General features: G+C 41.4%; 1 protein-coding gene across 2 annotated transcripts in view; it reads right to left on the bottom strand.

Moving 5' to 3' along the window:
* The window catches only part of ccdc66 (coiled-coil domain containing 66), a 73,150-nt gene that overhangs the window by 30,139 nt on the left and 21,574 nt on the right, over positions 1–21,437 (bottom strand). For both annotated transcript variants that reach the window (XM_043708100.2, XM_043708099.2), the window contains 6 exons: positions 20,706–20,892; positions 19,784–19,887; positions 13,775–13,890; positions 6,264–6,443; positions 4,931–5,062; positions 3,689–3,939 (listed from right to left, as the gene is read on the bottom strand). In XM_043708100.2, the coding sequence (XP_043564035.2) occupies positions 3,689–3,939; positions 4,931–5,062; positions 6,264–6,443; positions 13,775–13,890; positions 19,784–19,887; positions 20,706–20,892 (970 nt within the window). The remainder of the gene's footprint in view (positions 1–3,688; positions 3,940–4,930; positions 5,063–6,263; positions 6,444–13,774; positions 13,891–19,783; positions 19,888–20,705; positions 20,893–21,437) is intronic.

Raw genomic sequence — 21,437 nt, 5'->3', positions numbered from 1 at the left:
TGTATAACCTGACTGTCAATTATGATAGACTAGTTTATTAGGTATAACTCAAACAGACATGCATAAATTATTGACCAAAAGGTTGAGACTTTCATTTGCCATTCACAAGTTAACTTAAGGTAAATATGGGTACAAACAATGGTTGAATATATCATAGTACATCAAATAGCATGTAATTAAAGAGATCCCACAAATGTTTTCAGCAAATCCCCATGCCCCCATGATAATGATATTGAGAGTCACTAAATCTCATTATAATTCTTAATAACTGCATTCCAGCACTTACTCATAAGCAAAACTAAAGCATTTCACAAGTGGCAAGCTTCACCAAGTCAATTCTAACATTGGATTTTTCCTGAGCTCTTCTTGCACAAATGCACAAAGCAAATACTAATGTGGATATTCAACATCCACTGTCAACTTTACTGAACTATGATTTGGAGATGCCGGTGTTGGACTGGGGTGTACAAAGTTAAAAATCACACAACACCAGGTTATAGTCCAACAGGTTTAATTGGAAGCACACTAGCTTTCGGAGCGACGCTCCTTCATCAGGTGATCACCTGATGAAGGAGCGTCACTTCAAAAGCTCGTGTGCTTCCAATTAAACCTGTTGGACTATAACCTGGTGTTGTGTGATTTTTACTGAACTATGGTATGTGTGCAAACCCTTCACAGATAATAGGATTTTCTTGAGCTATAACTACAGAGCTATTCAAATAATTTAGGTCATCCTTCGAGACCCAACTATCTAGAACATATGTAGCTCAGTTGACTAACTTTTAACTGTGCACAGGCTTCTTCTGAGCACTTCACAGCTTCTTGGACTTTACTATAGCCTCATAGCGATTTATTTTTTTAATTCACTCATTGGTTGTGGGCATCGCTTGCTGAACCCGCATTTATGATCCAGTCCTAGTTGGCCTTGAGAAGGTGGTGGTGAGGTACCTTCTCAAACCTTTGCAGTCCATGTGCTGTAGGTAGATCCACAATGCTCTTAGAGAAGGAATTCCAGGACCTTTACTCAGTGGCAATAGAGGAGTGGAGATATACTTTCAAGTCAGATTGGTGAGTGGGTTGGAGGCAAACTTGTAGGTGTTATCACTCCCAGGTACCTGCTGCTCATGTCCTTCTGGATCGAAATGGTTGTGGGTTGGGAAGATACTGTCTAAAGATCTTTCATGAATTTCTGCAGTGCATGTTGTAGACAGTATACATGTCTGCAACTGAGCAGACAGAATTGAAGTTTGTCCATGTGGTGCCACTCAAGCAGGCTGCTTTATCCTGGACAATGTTAAGCATAGAGTGCTGTTGGACCTGCACTCATCCAGGCAAGTGGGGAGTATTCAATTACACTTCCGATTTTTATTTTAAAAATATATTGCGACATCTATAATAACTAACTTTTCTGGTTCACTACAACTGACAGTGCTATATTTGCTATTTTGTTTGAGCAATTTGAACATTTTCTTTATCTGTTGCATAATCAATAGGCATTTCTTCAAAAGCTTGTTCACAAGCTCTGACGAGGCCAGCATTTATTCCCCATCCTGAATTACTTTCAAGGAAGTAGCGTTGAGCTGCATTCGTGAACTATTACAGACCACCTGGAATAGATAAATCCACCATGCTGTTTGGGAAAATTGTCTATCTGTTGACCCAGTAACAGTGAAGAAATAGCAATATGGTTCCAAGTCAGGATAGTGTTCGACCTGGAGGGCAACTTATAAGTGGTGGATTTTCCTCTGACTTTGCTGCCATTGTTCTCCTAAGGAGCAAAGGCTGAGAGTTTGGAAGTTGCTATTGCAGTTGCTTTGGTGAATTGCTGCAGTGCTAAAGGGAATGAATATTGAAGATGGTGGATGGAGTTTCAGTCAAGCATGATACTTTGGATGGTATGAGCCTGGAGTGTAGTTGGAGCTGCACTTATTTAGGTAGGTAAAGAGTGTTCGATCACATTCCTGTCTTGTGTTATTTCGGTACAGTACAGGCATTGTGGAGACAGGAGCCAAATTCCCAGCCTCTGATCTCAGTAGCCACAGTATCTGATGTCTGTAGCCACAGTATCTGATGTCTGGTCAGTTCAGTTTCTGGACAACAGTAACCCTCTGAAGGCTGAGGATAGTTGGGGATTCAGTGATAGCAATGCTGTTGAATATCAAGGGAGATAGCTAGATTCTTACATGTTGGAGATGGTTACTGTATAGCATGTAATTGACATGATTAATTTGGTTTTTATTCAAATCTTGCTATTTGGACATGGGTTGTTTAAATGTCTGAAGAGTGGTGAATGATGTTAAAACATTGTGCAGTCATCGATGAACATTCCCACTTGTGACGTTATAAGGGAGAAAAGATTATTGATGAAGTAGTTAAAGATGGTTGGGTCTGGGACACGACACCAAGGAACATCCTGCAATAATGGCCCAGGACTAAAATGATCAATCACCAACAACCATAACTATCTTCCTTCATAAATAGACATGACTCCATCCTGAAGACAGCTGTCCATGATTTCCACTAACTCCAATATTGCTCCTTTGTTCCACACCTGATCAAATGCTGCCTTCATGTCAAGGGCAGTCATTCTTGCCTCACCTCTGTAGTTTAGCTCTTCGGTCAATGTTTTAAGGAAGGCTGTAAGGAGGATAGGAGTTGAGTGGGCCTGTGGGAACCTGACCTGAAGGTCAGTGAGTTCCAGTGCTGCTCAAGAGCATCATCAACCTCTTTCATCACTTTGCTAATGAAGGAGAGTAGATAGATAGGACAGTAATTGTCCAGGTTAGAGTTGTCTGGTTTTTTATGTACAAAACATACCTGTGTAGTCTTCCATATTGATAGGGAGATACCAGTGTTGTAGCATTTTGGAGCAGCTCAGCTAGGGACATGGCTGGTTCTGTAGCACAAGTCTTCAACATTACTGCCACAATGTCTATAGACTTTAGCTGTTTTTTAATATCATGTGGAGTAAATCAAATTGGCTGAAGATTGGCATGTGTGATGCTGGGGACCTCACGTGAAGGCAGAAATTGTTCATACATATGGCAAAGAAGCATGCAATTATTTCAGCTATGTCCTCTGTCATCACGGAAATAAAAACATCCGATGTGCTTCACTCAAGTATGGTAAACTAACTTCAACACTGCACCACAAAAGCGCCATTAGAATAAATGACCAGGAGACAGATTTTATGGAAGTGTCTTAAACGAGGAATGAGAGATTATGAAGTGAAGAGGTTTAAGAGGAGAACTCCAGAGACTAAAAGACAACATCATGAATGGCTAGCAATTAAAATCACAGAAGTTCAGGAGGCCAGAATTACAGGAGCACAGTTAGCTTGGAGGGTTTTGCAGCTGGAACAGATTGCAAAGATAGGAAGGTGAGGCATGGATGGATGAGAAACCAAGGATGAAGATTTTAATATTGAGGGATTGTTTGATGGGGAGCTCGTGTAAATGACTGAACACAGATGTTATGGCTATATGCAACAAGGTGCAAGACTCAGTTCGCAGTTTTGGATTATCAGGTTTACGGAGGACCGAATGTGAAAGGCCAGCCAGTAATGTGCTGGAATCAAGTATGAACATAACAAAGACATAGATGAGAGATGAGAGTTTAAATATTAGATGAGTTGAGGGAGTGATAGAGTCATGCAGTGGAACATATAAAAATTGTAGATGAGCCTAACCTAGTCTTCTGTGGGTTAGACAGCACATCAGGTCCCATAAAAACGCCAATGTTGCTGACATTTTCTCCAGTGGAAGAGTTATGGTGACTGAGTACAGGAACAGTGAGTGTAGGAAACTGCTGTTCTCCATCTCCCTTTTCAGAAGATTTTTCTAGTGTTGATTCAGAAGTGTGCACAGAAATTGGAGTCAGTTGCTCAGGTTTCCTCTGGTAAGAATCAAAATGCATAGCCCATCTGTTGTGATCATCGCCCTATTAAAGCAAAAGACAGGCAATGATTGATTGTTAGAAAAGTGTAGGGAAATTTTTAACCCACCCCAACTGGCTGGACCATTGTGGTACTTTGCCCATTTCTATAGATTTCCAAAGACATTTATTTGAACTAAATCATATTTTAATGTAGTCAATGCACTATCTGATTTATTAAGTGCTGCACCTTGTTGTGTCATTATGACTTGAATGGCATTTTAAAAGGGCTGCTGTAAGAGGTACCCACCAAGGCCACCCTACTCATTAAAACTCAAAGGGGAAGAACCAGGAGGCCAGATTGAAATTAGAATTTTCCATACCAGGGCTAAAAGAAGCAGGAAAGATTCTGGACCTCATAATTTTTCTGGATTCTATACCTTTGAAATGTGAAATGGCTTTGATCCCCTTCCCACAATTTATTTAGCTACCAGTATTTCAACACTGGAGTCTGCAGTTTTACCTGCCCATAGTCAGCCAGCTGTATTTTTTTTGCTGATTTTCATTAGAGAATTGTCTGGCTGTTTGGTGGTGGCAAATGAGGGTAGGGAGTAAAAAACTGCTGAACTTCAAACTGAAAATTAATTCCACCATCCTCCACCTTTCACCCCCTCTCACGCACACACTCTCTGTCTGTCTGTCTGTCTTGCTCACGCACACACATGCCACACACACTACACAGAAGCACTAAAGTGATTATACTGATCAAATGAATCACTCATGGATACAAAAAAAAATGATGCGATTATAAATTGGGAAATCATTTTATGCCTCACCAACCTTTCCCAATTGAGTGGGAAATACATATACCCAAAAGCTGCCTTAAGTTAGGAGATAAAAGCATAATTTACATCTCTACTGTATAGCTCTCAATATACTTTACATTAGAGATAAAGTAGATATTTTCCTTTTGAATTAATTAAATAAACTCCAAATCTTATGGCCGCAGTGCAGCACAGGAAGAACTAAAGGTTGGATAAGTTGTTTCCATGTGTACCTCTGAATATTTTAGCTTTTCTTGCATCTTCCTAATTTTTACTTCCTCTCTTTGCTTATCCAGTTCTTGGAGCCACTTCTTTTGTTGATCACGTTTTACTGCACTGAAAGGATGATCTAGTGGTGCAGATTCCTATATAACACCAAAAGGAAACACTTCAAAACACTTTGCAGAATAAATTAACTTAAAGATAAGCAGATATCACCCTACATGTGATTTGATGGTTTGCTAACGGGATAACTGGCAGTCTTTTATGATGCAATGATTCCACCAATTAATATTTTCATTTAATTCTGTGTGCATAACATACATTTAGTACAACAATAACTTCAAAAAATAAAATTAACACCTGTTGTTAGCTGAGGACAAGCAGGATGGATCAAGGGACATACTTTGGCACCAATCCAGATATATAGGGTCAAATTTTTAACATATCAATATGAATTACACAATTGTATGCTGGGTCAGTTTAGACTGATAAATTTACACTGCAATACAGAAGATTGAAAGTGTATTTACTGTTGCAACAATATAGTTAAATATATCATATTGCTTTTGATAGTTATCTAGCATCAGTACATCAACGTGCCTTTGATAAATAAAATCAATGTACTGTTCAGACAATGGAGTGGGAATAAGGTTTAATGGTAGCATTCTCAATTCTGTGTTGGATCATGTCCCATTCCGGGCAATTCTGGTGAGTAGAGACATGCGGCCCAGCTCTGAAATATGGAATACTCTGGAATATTCTGGCAACCAGCGGGAGTGAGAATAGGTGATACAGCTTATGCTGTCACCCAAACTCTGTTATTTTGTGGATTGTGTAGTTCAAACTGTTCCCATCATACATCATATGGGGATAACTTGATATAGAAGGTGGTCATAGAAGGAGAATTTACGTGCCTGCACCTAATATTGTCAATCAACCTGCAAACTTTTCCACTAACAGTGCTTCCCAAGGGAAATGTGTGAAAATATCAAAAGTGTAAAGCAAGAACTTTTTATATTTTATTCATTCATGGGACATGAACATTGCTGGCCAGGCCAATATTTATTGTCCAGAGGGCAGCTGCAGTCGAGAGTCAACCATTGGTTGTAAACCTAATCAAAAGATTAACACGAGAGCAAGTCATTTTTCACAACAGAATGCATTCTCAGTTTTTAAAAAAAATCAGTCCAGCTCAAATACAATAAGCTTATTTGGCAGAATTAGTTATTTATAACTCGTTTCTTTTGAAGTAATACTGTTCACTTCACCATTAGATTTCTTCAGCAAGAAACATATTACTTTCTCATGAAACATCAGGGGAAGAACATAACAAGTCTTTCTTACCCCAAGAACAAAAGCTGAACGGATGGCAGCAGGTAAATCTGGAAAACTAAAGCTCGAAGCTTTACCAACATTAGGATCTGAAGGAATGTTTATATCCACAGTGTTCACTGTAGTGGGGGCTGTGTTAATCACTCGACTGTCAGTACATGGTCCGGATGCGGCTGGTAACGTTGCTTGCGACTAAGAGAAACAAAGGCAACAATCTGCACATTGTAACTTGATAACATACAGTAGCATTCTCGGCATTATACTAGATTATGCTAGAAAGATTTAGAGTTAGTGGTTGGCTAAAACTTTAAAAAAAAATTTGAGGGAGAAGCTTGCCAAGAGGTGTCCAAAATGAAAAACCTTTCACAGACACGTGTTTGGATTCTGATCCATTAAAGTTCTAATACATCAGGGACTGTATTTTAGTTAATTTGTATTATCTGAAATTTGTTAAATTGCAGATTGAGGCTAAATAAACAGAAATAAATCGTGTCTTTGGACATTTTCTTCAATTTACTTTTGTGAAAGCAACAATAGAACATAGAAAAAAATAGCACAGAACAGGCCAATCGGCCCAAGATGTTGTGCTGAGGTTTATTCCTAATCTAAAATAAAATAAAATAACCTAAACTACGCACTCCTCAATGCACTGCTGTCCATGTGCATGTTCAGCAGTCGCTTAAATGTCCCTAATGACTCTGCTTCCACCACCACTGCTAGCAACACATTCCATGCATTCAGAACTCTCTGTGTAAAGAAGCTACCTCTGAGGTCTCCTCAATACCCTCCCCCTAATATCTTAAAACTATGACCCCTCGTGCCAGTCAATCCGACCTTGGGAAAAAGTCTCTGGCTATTGACTCTATCCTTGCCTCACATTAACATGCATGCATCAATCAGGTCACCTCTCTTCCTCCTCTCCAGAGAGAAACGTCCGAGCTTATTCAACCTCACTTTGTAAGACAAGCACTCCAGTCCAGGCAGCATCCTGGCAAACTTTCGTTGCACCCCCTCCAAAGCCTCCATATCTTTCCTATAATAGGGCGACCAAAACTGGACACAATATTCCAAGTCTAGATTAGAGTGGTACTGGAAAAGCACAGCAGGTCAGGCAGCATCCGAGGAGTAGGAAAATCAACATTTCGGGCAAAAGCCCTTCATCAGGACTGAAGGCAGGGAGCATCCAATGTGGAGAGATAAATCGGAGACGGTGGGGGGGGTGGGGAGAAGGTTGCAAAAAGTACAATAGGTGGATGGGGGTGGGGATGAAGTTGGTCCGTCAGAGAGGAGGGTGGAGCGGATAGGTGGGAAGGAAGATTGGCAGGTAGGACAGGCCATGAGGATGGTGTTGAGCTGGAAAGTTGTAACTGGGGTAAGGTCAGGGAAGAAGAAATGAGGAAACTGGGGAAGTCTACATGACTTGGGGTTGAAGTGTTCCGAGGCAGAAGAGGAGGCGTTCTTCCTCCAGGCATCGGGTGGTGAGGGAGCGGTGGTGGAGGAGGCCCAGGATCGGCATGTCCTCGGCAGAGTGGGAGGGAGAGTTGAAGTGTTGGGCCACGCGGTGGTGGGGTTGATTGGTGCGGGTGTCCCGGAGATGTTCCCTAAAGTGCTCTGCGAGAAGGTGTCCAGTCTCCCCAGTGCAGAGGAGACCGCATCGGGAGCAATGGATACAAGAAATGACATTGGTGGACGTGCTGGTGAAACTTTGGTGGTTGTGGAAGGCTCGTTTAGGGCTTTGGATGGAGGTGAGGGGGGAGGTGTGGGCGCAGGTTTTGCAAATCCGGTGGTGGCAGGGGAAGGTGGGTTGTTGGGGGGAGCGTGGACCTGACCAGGTAGTCACGGAGGGAACGGTCTTTGCAGAAAGGGGTTGGGAAGGAAATATATCCCTGGTGGTGGGGTCCGTTTGGAGGTGGTGGATGAAGTGGTTTATGTGAAGGTTGGTAGGGTAGAAGGTTCTATCCTTCTTACAGTTGGAGGGGTGGGGCCTGAGGGCAGAATGTGGATGAGATGCATTGGAGGGCATTTTTAACCACGTGGGAAGGGAAATTGCAGTCTTTAAAGAAGGAGGCCATTTGTTGTGCTCTGTGGTGGAACTGGTCCTCCAGGGAGCAGAAACTGCAGAGGCGGAGGAATTGGGAATATGGGATAGCATTTTTGCAGGAGATAGGGTGAGAAGAAGTGTAATCCAGGTAGCTGTGGGAGTGGTTGTGTTTGTAAAAAATGTCAATGTCATGTCGGTCGTCATTGATGGAGATGGAGAGGTTCAAGAAGGGGAGGGAGATGTCAGAGATGGTCGAGGTAAATTTAAGATCAGGATGGAATGTGTTGGTGAAGTTGATGAGCTGCTCAACCTCCTTGTGGGAGAACGAGGTGGCGCCAATACAGTTATCAATGTAGCAGAGGAAGAGGTGGGGAGTAGTGCCGGTGTAACTACGGAAGATGGACTGTTCTACGTACCTGACAAAGAGACTGGCATAGCTGGGTCCCATACGGGCGCCCATGGCTATCCCTTTGGTCTGGAGGAAGTTGTAGGATTCAAAGGAGAATCCTTGGATGCTGCCTGACCTGCTGAGCTTTTCCAGCACCACTCTAATTTATACTATTAACTAGATTATTATCTAGACTATTAACTACTCTATTAACCACTATTAACCACTCTAATCTAGACTCTGATTTCCAGCATCTGCAGTCCTCACTTTTGCCTATAATATTCCAAGTGTGGTCTCACCAGGGTCTTGTAGAGCTGCAGAAAACCTCGTGGCACTAAAACCTGATCCCCCTGTTAATGAAAGCCAAAACATCATATGCTTTCTTAACAACCCTATGCATTTGGGTGGCAACTTTGAGGGATCTATGCACTTGAATACCAAGAACCCTCTGTTTCGCCACACTGCCAAGAACCCTGTCTTTCATCCTATATTCAACATTCGAGTTCAACCTTTCAAAATGCATCACTTCACATTTATCCAGGTTGAACTCCATCTGCCATTTCTCACCCAGCTCTGCATCCTGTCCATGTCACGCTGCAGCCTGCAATAAGCCCTCGATACTATGAACCTTTGTGTCATCAGCAAATTGACTAACCCACTCCTCAGCCTCCTCATCCAAGTCATTTATAAAAACTACAAAGAGTAGAGGCCCAAGAACAGAACCCTGTGGGACATCACTCACCACTGACCTCCAGGTAGAATACTTTCCATCTTCAACCACTCTCTGGCTTCTGTCAACCAACCAATTCTGAATCCAGACAGCCAAATCTCCCTGTATCCCATACCTCATGACTTTATGAACGAGCTTACCATAGGGAACCATATGAAATGCCTTGCTGAGGTCCAGATACACCACATCAACTACCCGACCTTCACTGACCTGTATAATCACCTCTTTAAAATACTCAATAAGAGTTGTGAAGCATGACCAGCCCCTCATAAAGCCATGCTGACTGCCTTTAATCACACTATGCTTTTCCAAATAGTTATAAATCCTATCCCTCAGAATTCTTTCCAAAACCTTGCTGATCACAGACGTAAGACTGACTGGTCTGTATTTGCCAGAGATTTCCCAATTCCCCTTCTTGAAAAGAGAAACAACATTTGCCTCCCTCCAATCATCCAGTACGACTCCCATGGAGAGTGAGGAAGCAAAGATCTTCGCCAGTGGCTTAGCAACCTCCTTTCTCGGTTCCCGGTGCAACCTAGGATAAATCTGGCCTGGCCCTGGGGACTTTTCAATCTTAATGTTTGCCAAAATTTCGAGCACATCGACTTCATCAATCTTGATCTGTTCAAGCCTGTTTCTCAGCTCCTCAAAGTTCTCATTCGCAACAAGGTCCCTTTCTTCAGGGAAAACTAATTTAGGAATTCCCCAATCTGCTCACACTCCACGCACAAGTTCCCAATGCTATCCCTGTCCAGCCCTACTTTCTCCCTGATTATTCTCTTATTCCTCACATATGAGTAAAATGCCTTTGGGTTCTCCCTAATCCTTCCTGCCAAGCCTTTTTCATGCCCTCTCCTGGCTCTCCTCACAGTCCATTTCTGAGCTCCTTTCTAGTAGGCCTGTAATCCTCTAAAGCTGTGCTAAATCCTTGCTTCTTCCACCTCGTATAAGCTGCCTTCTTCCTTTTGACAACAAGCTTCTCTGTTCTCGCCATCGAAGGCTCCTTAATCTTACCCCTTTTTGCCTGTCTCAGAGGAACAAGTTTGTGCATCACTCACAACAACTGCTCCTTAAACAGTCTCCACATGCCTGTTATGCCCTTTCTGTGGAACAATTACTCCCAATCTGTACTTCCCAACTCCTGTCTGATAGCATCATAATTTCCTTTCCCCCAATTAAATATCTTCCCTTGGTAACTGCTCCTTTCCCTCTCTAAGGCTGTGGTAAATGTGAAGCAGTTGTGGTCACTGTCAACAAAGTGTTCTCCCACAGTGACATCTGACACATGTCCTGGCTCATTGCCGAGCACCAAGTCCAATTAGGCCTCTCGCCTCGTCGGCCTGTCTACATACTGAGTAAGGAAACCCTCCTGAACAAGCCTGACAAAAACGGCTCCATCCAAACCATCTGCATTAAGGAGGTTTAAGTCAATATTGGGAAAGTTGAAGTCACCCATAACAACCACCCTGGTACATCCGCATTTTTCCAAAATCTGCCAGTCTATGAATCTCCCTACTGCTATTAGGGGCTCTATAGAAATCCCCCAATGAGGTGGCTGCTCCCTCGCTGTTCCTAACATCCACCCATACTGACAAACCTTCCTTGACAATCTTCGTTTCTGTAGCTGTGATGCACTCTCTGATTAGCACTGCTACACCCGCTCCTCTTTTTCCACCCTCCCTGTTCTTTTTAAACATTCTAAACCCTGGAACATTTAGCAACCATTCCTCCGTTATGGCCACAACATCATAGTCCCAAGTACAGATTCATGCTCTAAGTTCATCTGACACTGCTTGCGTTAAAGCAGACATTCTTTAACCAATCCCTTTGTTTCATCACCTAGAAAACCTTCCTGAAAGATTCACTACATCCTGTCACTGCCCCATCTACAACTTCCCCATCTCAGATATGTAGCTCTGGTTCCCAACCCCCTGCCAAACTAGTTCAAACCCTCCCGAACCACACGAACAAATCTCCCACCCAGGACATTTGTGCCCCTCCAGTTCAGATGCAACCCATCCTTCATGTACAGGTCTCACCTTCTCTAGAAGGCATCCCAATGGTCTAGGTATCTGAAGCCATGCCTCCTGCACCAGCCTCGCAGCCACATTTTAATCTGCACTCGCTGACTGTTCCTCACCTCACTATCTCGTAGCACCAGTAGCAAACATGAGGTCACTACTCTACTTATCCTGCTCTTCAGCTTCCAACCTAGCTCTCTGTAGTCATTTGTCAGATCCTTAATCCTTTTCCTGGCTAGATCATTGGTGTCAATATGTACCATGATTTCTGGCTGCTCATCCTCCCCCTTCGGGGACATCTTGGATCCTGGCACTGGGACCACAAAATCTCCTGTCAATCCGTCTAACCATTGATTCCCCTACCACTAGCGCTTTTCTATTCTCCCTCCTTCCCTTCACTGCTTCTCTTGCATTCTTCAACATAAATGAGATGCCTGGAAATAGATGCTCAGTTCTAGTGTAGCAAAACATTACCAAAGTTAAACTCAGGCCCTTTACTGGCTATAAATCGACAACGGTTGTTGAGGTGATCCAGATCAGCTACACCAACGCCATAAACATCTGAGCCCAGTGTTAACCTCATTACAATAATGATTTTTATTTTAGGGAAAAAAAAATCCATCAAGCAGAATGATTGCTGCAGATTCTGCGCAAGATGTGTTGGAACTACCTGCTTAACTACTGTGAAGACATATTAGAACAAAAGATGTCCTTTCAACTTAAGAAATGAGGAACTGCTGCACTGTTATAGCTGACATTTTTATGTTCTTAAGCCAAAGTCCCTTTCCTGTCTCTAGTGAAGGTGAAAGATCCCTTGCTACTACTTGAAGAACACAGGAACTTTTGTTTCGTAGCATATTATTTATGATTACTAAAGTTAACATAATTTTTCTCTCTGCATTTCTGGTACTCTGCAGTGCAAGACTTGGTTGCCATATCAGTCTATAACAGTAATTACACAAAATTATTTAATTCTGTATGGCACCTGTAAAATACTTTGTACCATCACAAGGTTTTAAAAGGTGCTACCTAAGTCCAAGTTCTTTCTTCTTGGCATTGCATTGTCTTCGTCATCTTTAGCAATATTGACTTCTTTATTTTATAAGGAATCACATGTAAGATTGCTAACATACATATTTCATCAATGCCTTAAACTTCCATATCCGCCACAGATTCACCTGTACCTCCACACATATCATCTATTGCATCCTTTGCACCCGATGTGGCCTCCTCTATATTGGGGAGACGGGCCGCCTACTTGCGGAGCGTTTCAGGGAACACCTCTGGGACACCCGGACCAACCAACCCAACCACCCTGTGGCTCAACATTTCAATTCCCCCTCCCACTCCACCAAGGATATGCAGGTCTTTGGACTCCTCCATCGTCAGACCACAGCGAAACGACGGTTGGAGGAAGAACGCCTCATCTTCCGGCTAGGAACCCTCCAACCACAAGGGATGAACTCGGATTTCACCAGTTTCCTCATTTCCCCTCCCCCCAGCCTGTCTCAGTCAAATCCATCAAATTCAGCACCGCCTTCCTAACCTGCAATCTTCTTCCCGACCTCTCCGCCCCCACCCCAGTCTGACCTATCACCCTCACCTTGACCTCTTTCCACCTATCACATTTCCGACGCCCCTCCCCCAAGTCCCTCCTCCCTATCTTTTATCTTAGCCTGCTGGACCAACTTTCCTCATTCCTGAAGAAGGGCTAATGCCCGAAACGTCGATTCTCCTGTTCCCTAGATGCTGCCTGACCTGCTGCGCTTTTCCAGCAACACATTTCCATCTCTGATCTCCAGCATCTGCAGACCTCACTTTCTCATCAATGCCTTAGTCCAAGGTCGAGCATTTGTTTTCTGTCCAGTCTGAGAACCAGTCTGAGAATCTACTTCATCTTACCCTTCATATGCTGACCTCACCCAATCTCTGTGTTTTCATCAGCAGTTTATACAGCAGCTTTGTGTGCTTTGATGGGAAGCTAAAAAGGTGTCAAAGTGCCTTTCTCGCAGTTTTTCTCTTGCACTGTAAATGAACTGGCTCAATTAAATTAATATTCCATTTCCTAAATTTTGAGGGTGACAAATAAGGCAAATATATAAGCAAGAAATTGGGCAAAATGACATTCATGTACAGTGTATAACAAAATAGCTACTGCAATATTAGCAAGCAATATTATGGCCACTCAAGTTAGACTACAGATTTAATTTTAAAAATATTTTACCTTTCTTTCAGCAGGGGAAAACATTAAAAAACCAGTGAGTTAAAGAAAGGTGGAGGGAAGTATGCAAAGTTTGCAAAAGGAAGAGAATATAACAACCTAAAGTGTTTTTAAACCCATACCTTTGTTTTTGATTGTGCAGGTGCTGCTGCACCAGGGCGTCCCCATGGATTCCACTCCAGAACTTCTGAAGTTGCATTATCTTTTGCTCGCAGTTTCTTTAAAGCCACCTGTTCATCTGTAGTTTTCCAATAACAAGAAACACTATCAATTGTGTCAGTTAACCATTTGTATTGTGAAATCCAATCTTACAGCCAAGGTTTAGTATTTTTTGTGGGAAGGAAAAAAATATTTTAGTCAGCAAGAAATAGCTGTAACAGTGGAAAAATATTCATTTAAACTTTTAAGTACTGGTGGATATCGTATTATTTAAATGTCTATATAATCTTATAATAACTTGCTCTGGTTGCAACCCCAAAACAGCACAATTACAAAAGTCTAGCACTTCTAGCTCTAGCCAGTTTTAATAAAAGTTTGCTAAAAAGACTCAAAAAGTGAGTTTTGAGAAGATTTGTAGCTCAGGTTGAGGTTCTGGGTGTAGGTTTGCTTGCTGAGCTGCAAGGTTCATTCCAGACGTTTAGTCACCATACTAGGGAACATCTTCAGTGGGCCCCCGGGCGAAACACTGCTGATGATTCCTGCTTTCTATTTGCATGTTTGAGTTTCTTTGGGTTGGTGATGTCATTTCCTGTGATGTAATTTCCTGTTCTTCTTCTCAGAGGGTGGACAGAGTTCCAGTTGGAATGCCATGCAGATTCTGGGAATTCTTGTGCGTGTCTCTGTTTGGCTTGTCCGAGGATGGATGAGTTGTCCCAGTTGGAAGTGGTGTCTTTCCTTATCTGTAAGGATACTAGTGAGAAAGTCATGTCGTTTTGTGGCTAGTTGATGTTCATGTATCCTGGTGGCTAGTTTCCTGTCTGTTTGTCCAATGTAGTGTTTGTTAAGAGTTCTCGCACGGTATTTTATAAATGGCATTAGTTTTGTTTGTTGTCTGTATAGGGTCTTTCAAGTTCATTATCTGCTCTTTTAGTGTGTTGGTGGATTTGTGGACTACCATGATGCCAAAGGTCTGAGTAGTATGGCAGTCATTTCTGAGATGTCTTTGATGTAGGGGAGTGGCTAGGGTTTCTGGACGTGTATTGTCTGCTTGTTTGGGTTTGCTGCTGAGAAATTAACAGACTGTGTTCATTGGGTACCCATTCTTTTTGAATACACAGTATAGGTGATTTCCCTCTGCGCTGCGTAGTTTCTCTGTGCTGCAGTGTATGTTGGTTCATTGAAATAATGTTTGATGCAGCTTTGTTTGTGGACATTGGGATGATTGTTTCTGTAGTTCAATATTTGGTCTGCATGTGTTGTTTTCCTGTAGACGCTGGTTTGAAGTTCCCCATTGGCTGTTCACTCTAGTGTGACATCTAGGAAAGGCAGTTTGTTGTTGTTTTCATCATCTTTAGTGAATTTTATGCCAGTAAGGGTATTATTGATGGTCTTAAAGGTTTCCTCTAATTTGCTTCGTTTAGTGATGACAAAGGTGTTGCCCACGTAGCAGACCCAAACCTTGAATTGGATTGTTGGCAGAGCTATATGTTAGAGTCTCTGCATTACTGCCACTGCTAAGAACCCTGATATCAGAGATCCCATGGGTGTTCTGTTGGTTTGTCTGTAGGTTTTGTTGTTGAAGGTGAAGTGTGGGGTAAGGCATAGGTCCACTAGCTTGACGATACTGTCCTTGCTGATGAAGTTAGTGGTGTTTGTTATATGTCTCTTTAGGAATTCTAATAGCGTAGTCAGTGTTTCCTTGGCCAGGTTAACATTGATTGATGTAAACAGGGCTGTTACATCAAAGGAGACTATTATTTCATCCTCTTCTATCTTAGTGTCTTTGATGGTCTTCAGGAATTCTTGGATGGAGTGGTGTGAGTCTTCTACTAAGTGTTTTAGTCTTTGGTGAAGCTCCTTAGCCAATCTGTATGTTGGCGTTCCAGATAGCAAGACTATGGGTCTGAGGGGGGCTCCTGGTTTGTGAATTTTGGGTAATCCGTAGAAGCATGGTGCGTCGGATCCATCTGGTTTCATTTTTTGGGAGTTGGTCTTATTTATTTATCCAGATTTCTGAAGTCTTTTGAACTTCAGAAACCCAAGACACTCTCCCCTACATCAAAGACATCTCGGAAATGACTGCCAGACTACTCAGACCCCTTGGCATCATGGTAGTTCATAATCCCACCAACACATTAAAACAGCAGACAATGAACTTGAAAGATCCTACACAGACAACAAGCAAAACTAATGCCATTTATAAAATACCGTGCAGGAACTCTAACAAACATTACGTTGGACAAACAGGCAGAAAAGTAGCCAGGATACATGAACATCAACTAGCCACAAAATGACATGACCCTCTCTCACTATCCTTACATACAGATAAGGAAGGACACCATTTTGACTGGGACAACACATCCATCCTTGGACACGCACGAGAAGTTCCAGAAGCACAGCATTCCAACCGGAACTCTATCAACACATCCTGTTAGACCCTATCTACCACCCTCTGAGAAAAAGAACAGGAAAATACATCACCACAGGAAATGACACCACCAACCCAAAGAAACCCAAACATATATATACATAGAAAGCAGGAATCATCAGTAGTGCTTCACCCGGGGGCCCACTGAAGAGGTTACTTAGTAGGGTGGAGAAACGTCTGGAAATGAACCTTGCAGCTCAGTGAGCAAACCTACATCCAGACTCAAAATGTTGCTGAACAAGACATGTCCTCAAAAATATTTCATATGGTAACATGGAAAAATCTCTCAAAGTAACTTAATGAGGCTCAGTAACTGGCCAATAAGCAAAGATTATACAATAAGAGCTAAGTAAAAAGTGAAAGAGGTGGATTGATAAATGAGAAACATACAAGAAGCAAAGGCTGGCAAAGATTATGGAGTCACACCAAAGAGTCATGAGCACAGATGACTGCAGGAAATAGGATGAATGATAGAGCCAAGGAAGCGTAAGACTCTACAGTTGGAGCAGCACAAAGTTAATAGAGGATTGGATGGCTATAGGTGGTGACAGAAATTGAGTGGAGATGTGGAGCATAAGGTCTTGAAGAAATCTGAAGGCTACATTTACCTACCCAGAAAATTCAGAAGTGTGAAGTTCAGTAGACCACTCAAGTTTGCAACCCTTGCAATTGGCAAATGTTGTACCAGAGAAAAATGAAATAGAAGACAGTAAAAAGTTTGTTCAAGGAGGAGGAAGTGGCGGCAAAAGACTCAAAACAAGAGCTGTAGAGTTACCTTGGCAAAATGAAGGATCAATAACAAGGTAGCTGTGAGTTTGAGTAAGTGACTTGGAGTGAGGAAGGAAAAGTCAGTAGAACCCTGGGTGACGGTGCCCAGCACAGTAGGCAAAAGTAGTAGAGAAAATATGGAAATGCAGGATAGGTGTGGCATTAGATGTGGAAAACAGGTCAATTTTGCATGTTGAAGAAACAGCACCTCATTTTCCACACTGTACAGCCTCAGGATTCTGCATTGAACTCAACAACTTCAGTCAGGAAACATGTGTTCTATGACGTCTAATTTACTTACAACACCATCACCACACACGACCATCATCTCCCACCCACCCTAAAACTACTTTCCCAGCATAATGGTTGCAAGGTTGAGTCTGAACACCTACCATTAACATATATTCTGCAGACATATATCATTCCTCTACTACCATTTGTATTCCTTTTGCATTTTGCTCTGGCTACATTCACCTGTTCCACTTATTGTTCTCCCCTCTTTGTCAAAAGCATAATAGCCATCACTTTCTAGGACTTTAATTTCTGAAAAGTGATATTCGACTTGAAAACTTAACTCTGTTTCTCCTTTCAATGTGCAAACAGACCTGCTGAGTGTCTCCAACATTGCTTTAATTGCATTTACCGTCTCTAGTTTTTTCGACATCAGAAACAACTTGATTTCATTTATCTTGTCCAATATTTCAATCACAAATATTTCTGTCACATTACCTCTAACCTGTGTTAAGTGTATAAAAATGAACCCAAGTCTTTATATCTTTCCCCTCTCACCCTAAACCTATGCCCTCTCATTCTGGTCTCCCCCACCTCAGGGAAAAGACCTTATCTATTTATCCTATCCATGCCCCTCATGATTTTGTAAACCTCTATAAGATCACCCCTCAGTCTCCAGCGCTCCAGGGAAAAACAGCCCTAGCCTATTCAATGTCTCCCTATAGCTCAAATCCTCCGACCCTGACAACATCCTAGTACATCTTTTCTGACCCCTTTCAAGTTTCACATCCTTCTGATAGGAAGGAGACCAGAATTGCACGCAATATTCCAACAGTGGCCTAACCAATGTCCTGTACAGCCGCAACATGACCTCCCAACTAACAACCTGAATTGAGGTTTTACAATTTTATATAGAAATGTAGGTATCTCATAGTTAAAAAAAAACTTTGGCTTATAATCTTAAACAGAATTGCACGACTTTTTCAAAAAAAATTCATCGACTTGAATTCCCGCTTTTATTATGTGACTATACCTTCAACTCCATTGTTCCACAATATTATGCCCATTTTCCCCCATCAATAATTTTCTCTTCATTCTTAATCACAATGTATCACCTCACGCTTAATTCTATGATCCTTCTGACTGATTTCTAATCCAGTTGGCTATCTACCCTGAAATTTCATACCTTTTAATCTTCTCAAATAACTTATCTACTATGTGTTGCCTTGTCCAGACTAAGTACATTACAATCATCGCATTGATCTTGGCGGATTCTGCTTGGTCTTTACCTATACATGCGGTAATTTCATTATTTTCTCCATGGATTTTAAGCTCATTAGTTATTAATTTCAAGATTTAGCTCTTTTCCTTTTAAAATATAGGCACTATAGCCATCCTCCAGTCCCCTGGAGCCTAGGAATAGCATGTCTAAGACCTCAGCAGTTTCCTCCTTCCTATTTCCAGACCACAGCCATGTGATTGATTCTAACTGCCCTCTGGGCAATTAGAGAAGGGCAATAAATTCTGGCATAGTCAGTGATGTCCACATTCCCTGAATGCATAAAACATCTCTCAACATATAATTGGTTGCAGACTGTAGATTTGTCTTCTTCTAACTCAAATAATTTTGATATAAATGTCTTTTTACCCATTATAATACTATCATATTACTAGCTACCACTTCAGAATTTACTTCCTCTCTAATCAGAAAAACCTAATGCAAAGTGCATTTGTTAAATGTCTCCCATTTTTTGATCTAAAAATCCTCCTCACTTCCAAGTGACATTGATGATCTACAAAATGAAATCAATCATAAAGTTATCTTAGTTACAGAACAAAGGCCTACACAGACTTTTCATAGGCTTTTGAACAGCAGCTAGCATCACTGGGCACTTCATCCAGTACAGTGCTCTCAACATGATGAGGCTTGTGTGAGCAAGGCAAGCAACAATGTAGCTCTTCAAACATCCATATTCAGGAGGGCTGACAAAGCAAGATTTTAACTAATTCAAAACTCATCGAGTAGCAGACAGTTAAAATTGGGCCCAAAGACTGAATCAAATCTTATATCTCCTGTCTGGTTTAATGTAAAATCATGTACAATAAATAAAAGGGACATGGCAGAAAAAGGAGAGATGGAGAAAGATAAAAAGCAGAAAACAGTATTTTTGTTTCCCCACTTAAAATCTCCAAAACTATTTAAAATTTGAAGGAATGAGCTTCCATATTTGTACAATTAAATATTCAATGCAGAAAGATGACTTTCCAGTAATGATTTGTCATGTTGTTGAAACAAAATCATTTATGTCTGAAAGCACAGTTACTAACTTTATCTGCATTATTTAGTGACATGGATTTTACATGGATTTAGTCTTTTACATGGATTTCTTTCAACAAAGTACCTTAGAACAGAAGACTGGAGGGTATCCCAGTCACACATCCTGAAATAGGGTAACTCTGACAGCAATGCCTGAATTTTCACATTTAATGATACATGTGAGGTCTTCTTAAAAAAAAACAGAAATAGACATGGATCATCATGTACCTAGTTCTTTTTTCCACTGGAGTCTCTTCGCTTCCAACTGATCCTTTTCATTGTCTCGTTCTCCAAGGTGCCTGAAAAGACCATCACTGACTTGGCTGAATGTGCTGTTCAAAGTAATGCCATTCACATAAAAAAAAACAGAAGTATATAATTTGTTTTCTGCTCTTGTTTAAATGAAAATTACATTTGCAATGCAATTGTAAAATCAACTGAATTCTCTATGGAGCAAGTAGCGATATCACATTCGTTGTAAATAACTGTACTCAGTTCAAAAGCCATGTCATTTATAGGTTATCTAGTAATACATTTAACTGATTATGTCAACATCTCCATTCAGAGTGTGATATAAAACAATAACTAGTTTTTACACCGAACATTTAATATCATTAAAACGTTCCTCAGCACTGCACAGAAGTAGCAAAACAAAATGTTGCTCAGCCAAATAAGGAGATCTTAGGCAATATGACCAAAAGCTTCGTAAAAGAGCTAGCTTGCAAAGAGTGTCAAGGAGGAAAGGTAAAAAGACAATTAAGTGCAGGATCACAACTCCAAAACCCTATGAAGTGGAAGACATGGCCACCAATAGTGGAGTGACCAAAAAGGAGGATGCCAAGAAGCTAGAATTAAGTGACTGCAGACATATTGGAGGAGACTGGTTGACATAAAAAGGGACAAGGCCAAAGGAAGAACAACAATGAAAATTCCAAAATCAAGATACTGCTTGACTGAAGCCAACTGTTGATAACAGAGATCACTCAATATATCAAATGACATCATAATCTCTATACGTTACCTCGTAAACATAATGTACCATAATACAATTATGCAGTCTGGTATTGAAGATTATGATACTGAAATTGAGGCTTTTGATTTACTTACATTCAGACAGTACTCATTTGCTTTTTTTTAAACCAGTACTTACCTAACAGCCATTGTCTTATCAGTTTGCAATGAGTTTGCTTGTTCAACATTTGCTACAAATTTACAAATGGCTTGTGCATTTTGAGATGAATTATTGTCTTTTGAACCCTCATTATTGGTACAGAGAAATTCCTTTGGTTTGGTTGCATTATCTTCACATGCGCCCTCAGCTTCTTTAACCTCTTTACCTGATAAGAAAGAAAACAAAGCAGAAATTCTTGATAACTGTCCTTTGTGTACATTGGACAAGTGAAAATTGTTAGGTAAAAATAATGCCATCATCAAATTTAAAGTTGGTATTTGTGATATCTTGTTTAAAATATTACATTTAAGGAAAAAGCTCAACAATTTTCAAAAAAAAGAGACTATTGATACTTTATTCTCTGCAACAGTAAAAGAACAGCAGGAGAAAGTCAGGACTGCAGAATTAGAACTACTGAAAAAGCACAACAGGTCAGGCAGCATCCGAGGATCCGGAGGGTTTTGTTTTAAATGTCGCGGCAGCAGTTGTTGGCCTCCTCCATCGCCAGACCATGGCAACACGACGCCTGGAGGAAGAGCGCCTCATCTTCCGCCTAGGAAACCCTCCAATCACAAGGGATGAATGCAGATTTCTCCAGCTTCCTCATTTCCCCTCCACCCACCTTATCTCAGTCCCAACCCTCGGACTCAGTACCGCCTTCTTGACCTGCAATCTTCTTCCCGACCTCTCCGCCCCCACCCCCTCTCCGGC

This window comes from Chiloscyllium plagiosum, unplaced genomic scaffold, assembly GCF_037043375.1.
Source record: "Chiloscyllium plagiosum isolate Xiang-an unplaced genomic scaffold, Cpla_swu_hap1 HiC_scaffold_14, whole genome shotgun sequence".
NCBI lineage: Eukaryota > Metazoa > Chordata > Chondrichthyes > Orectolobiformes > Hemiscylliidae > Chiloscyllium > Chiloscyllium plagiosum.
This window is presented reverse-complemented; position numbering and strand designations above follow the sequence as displayed.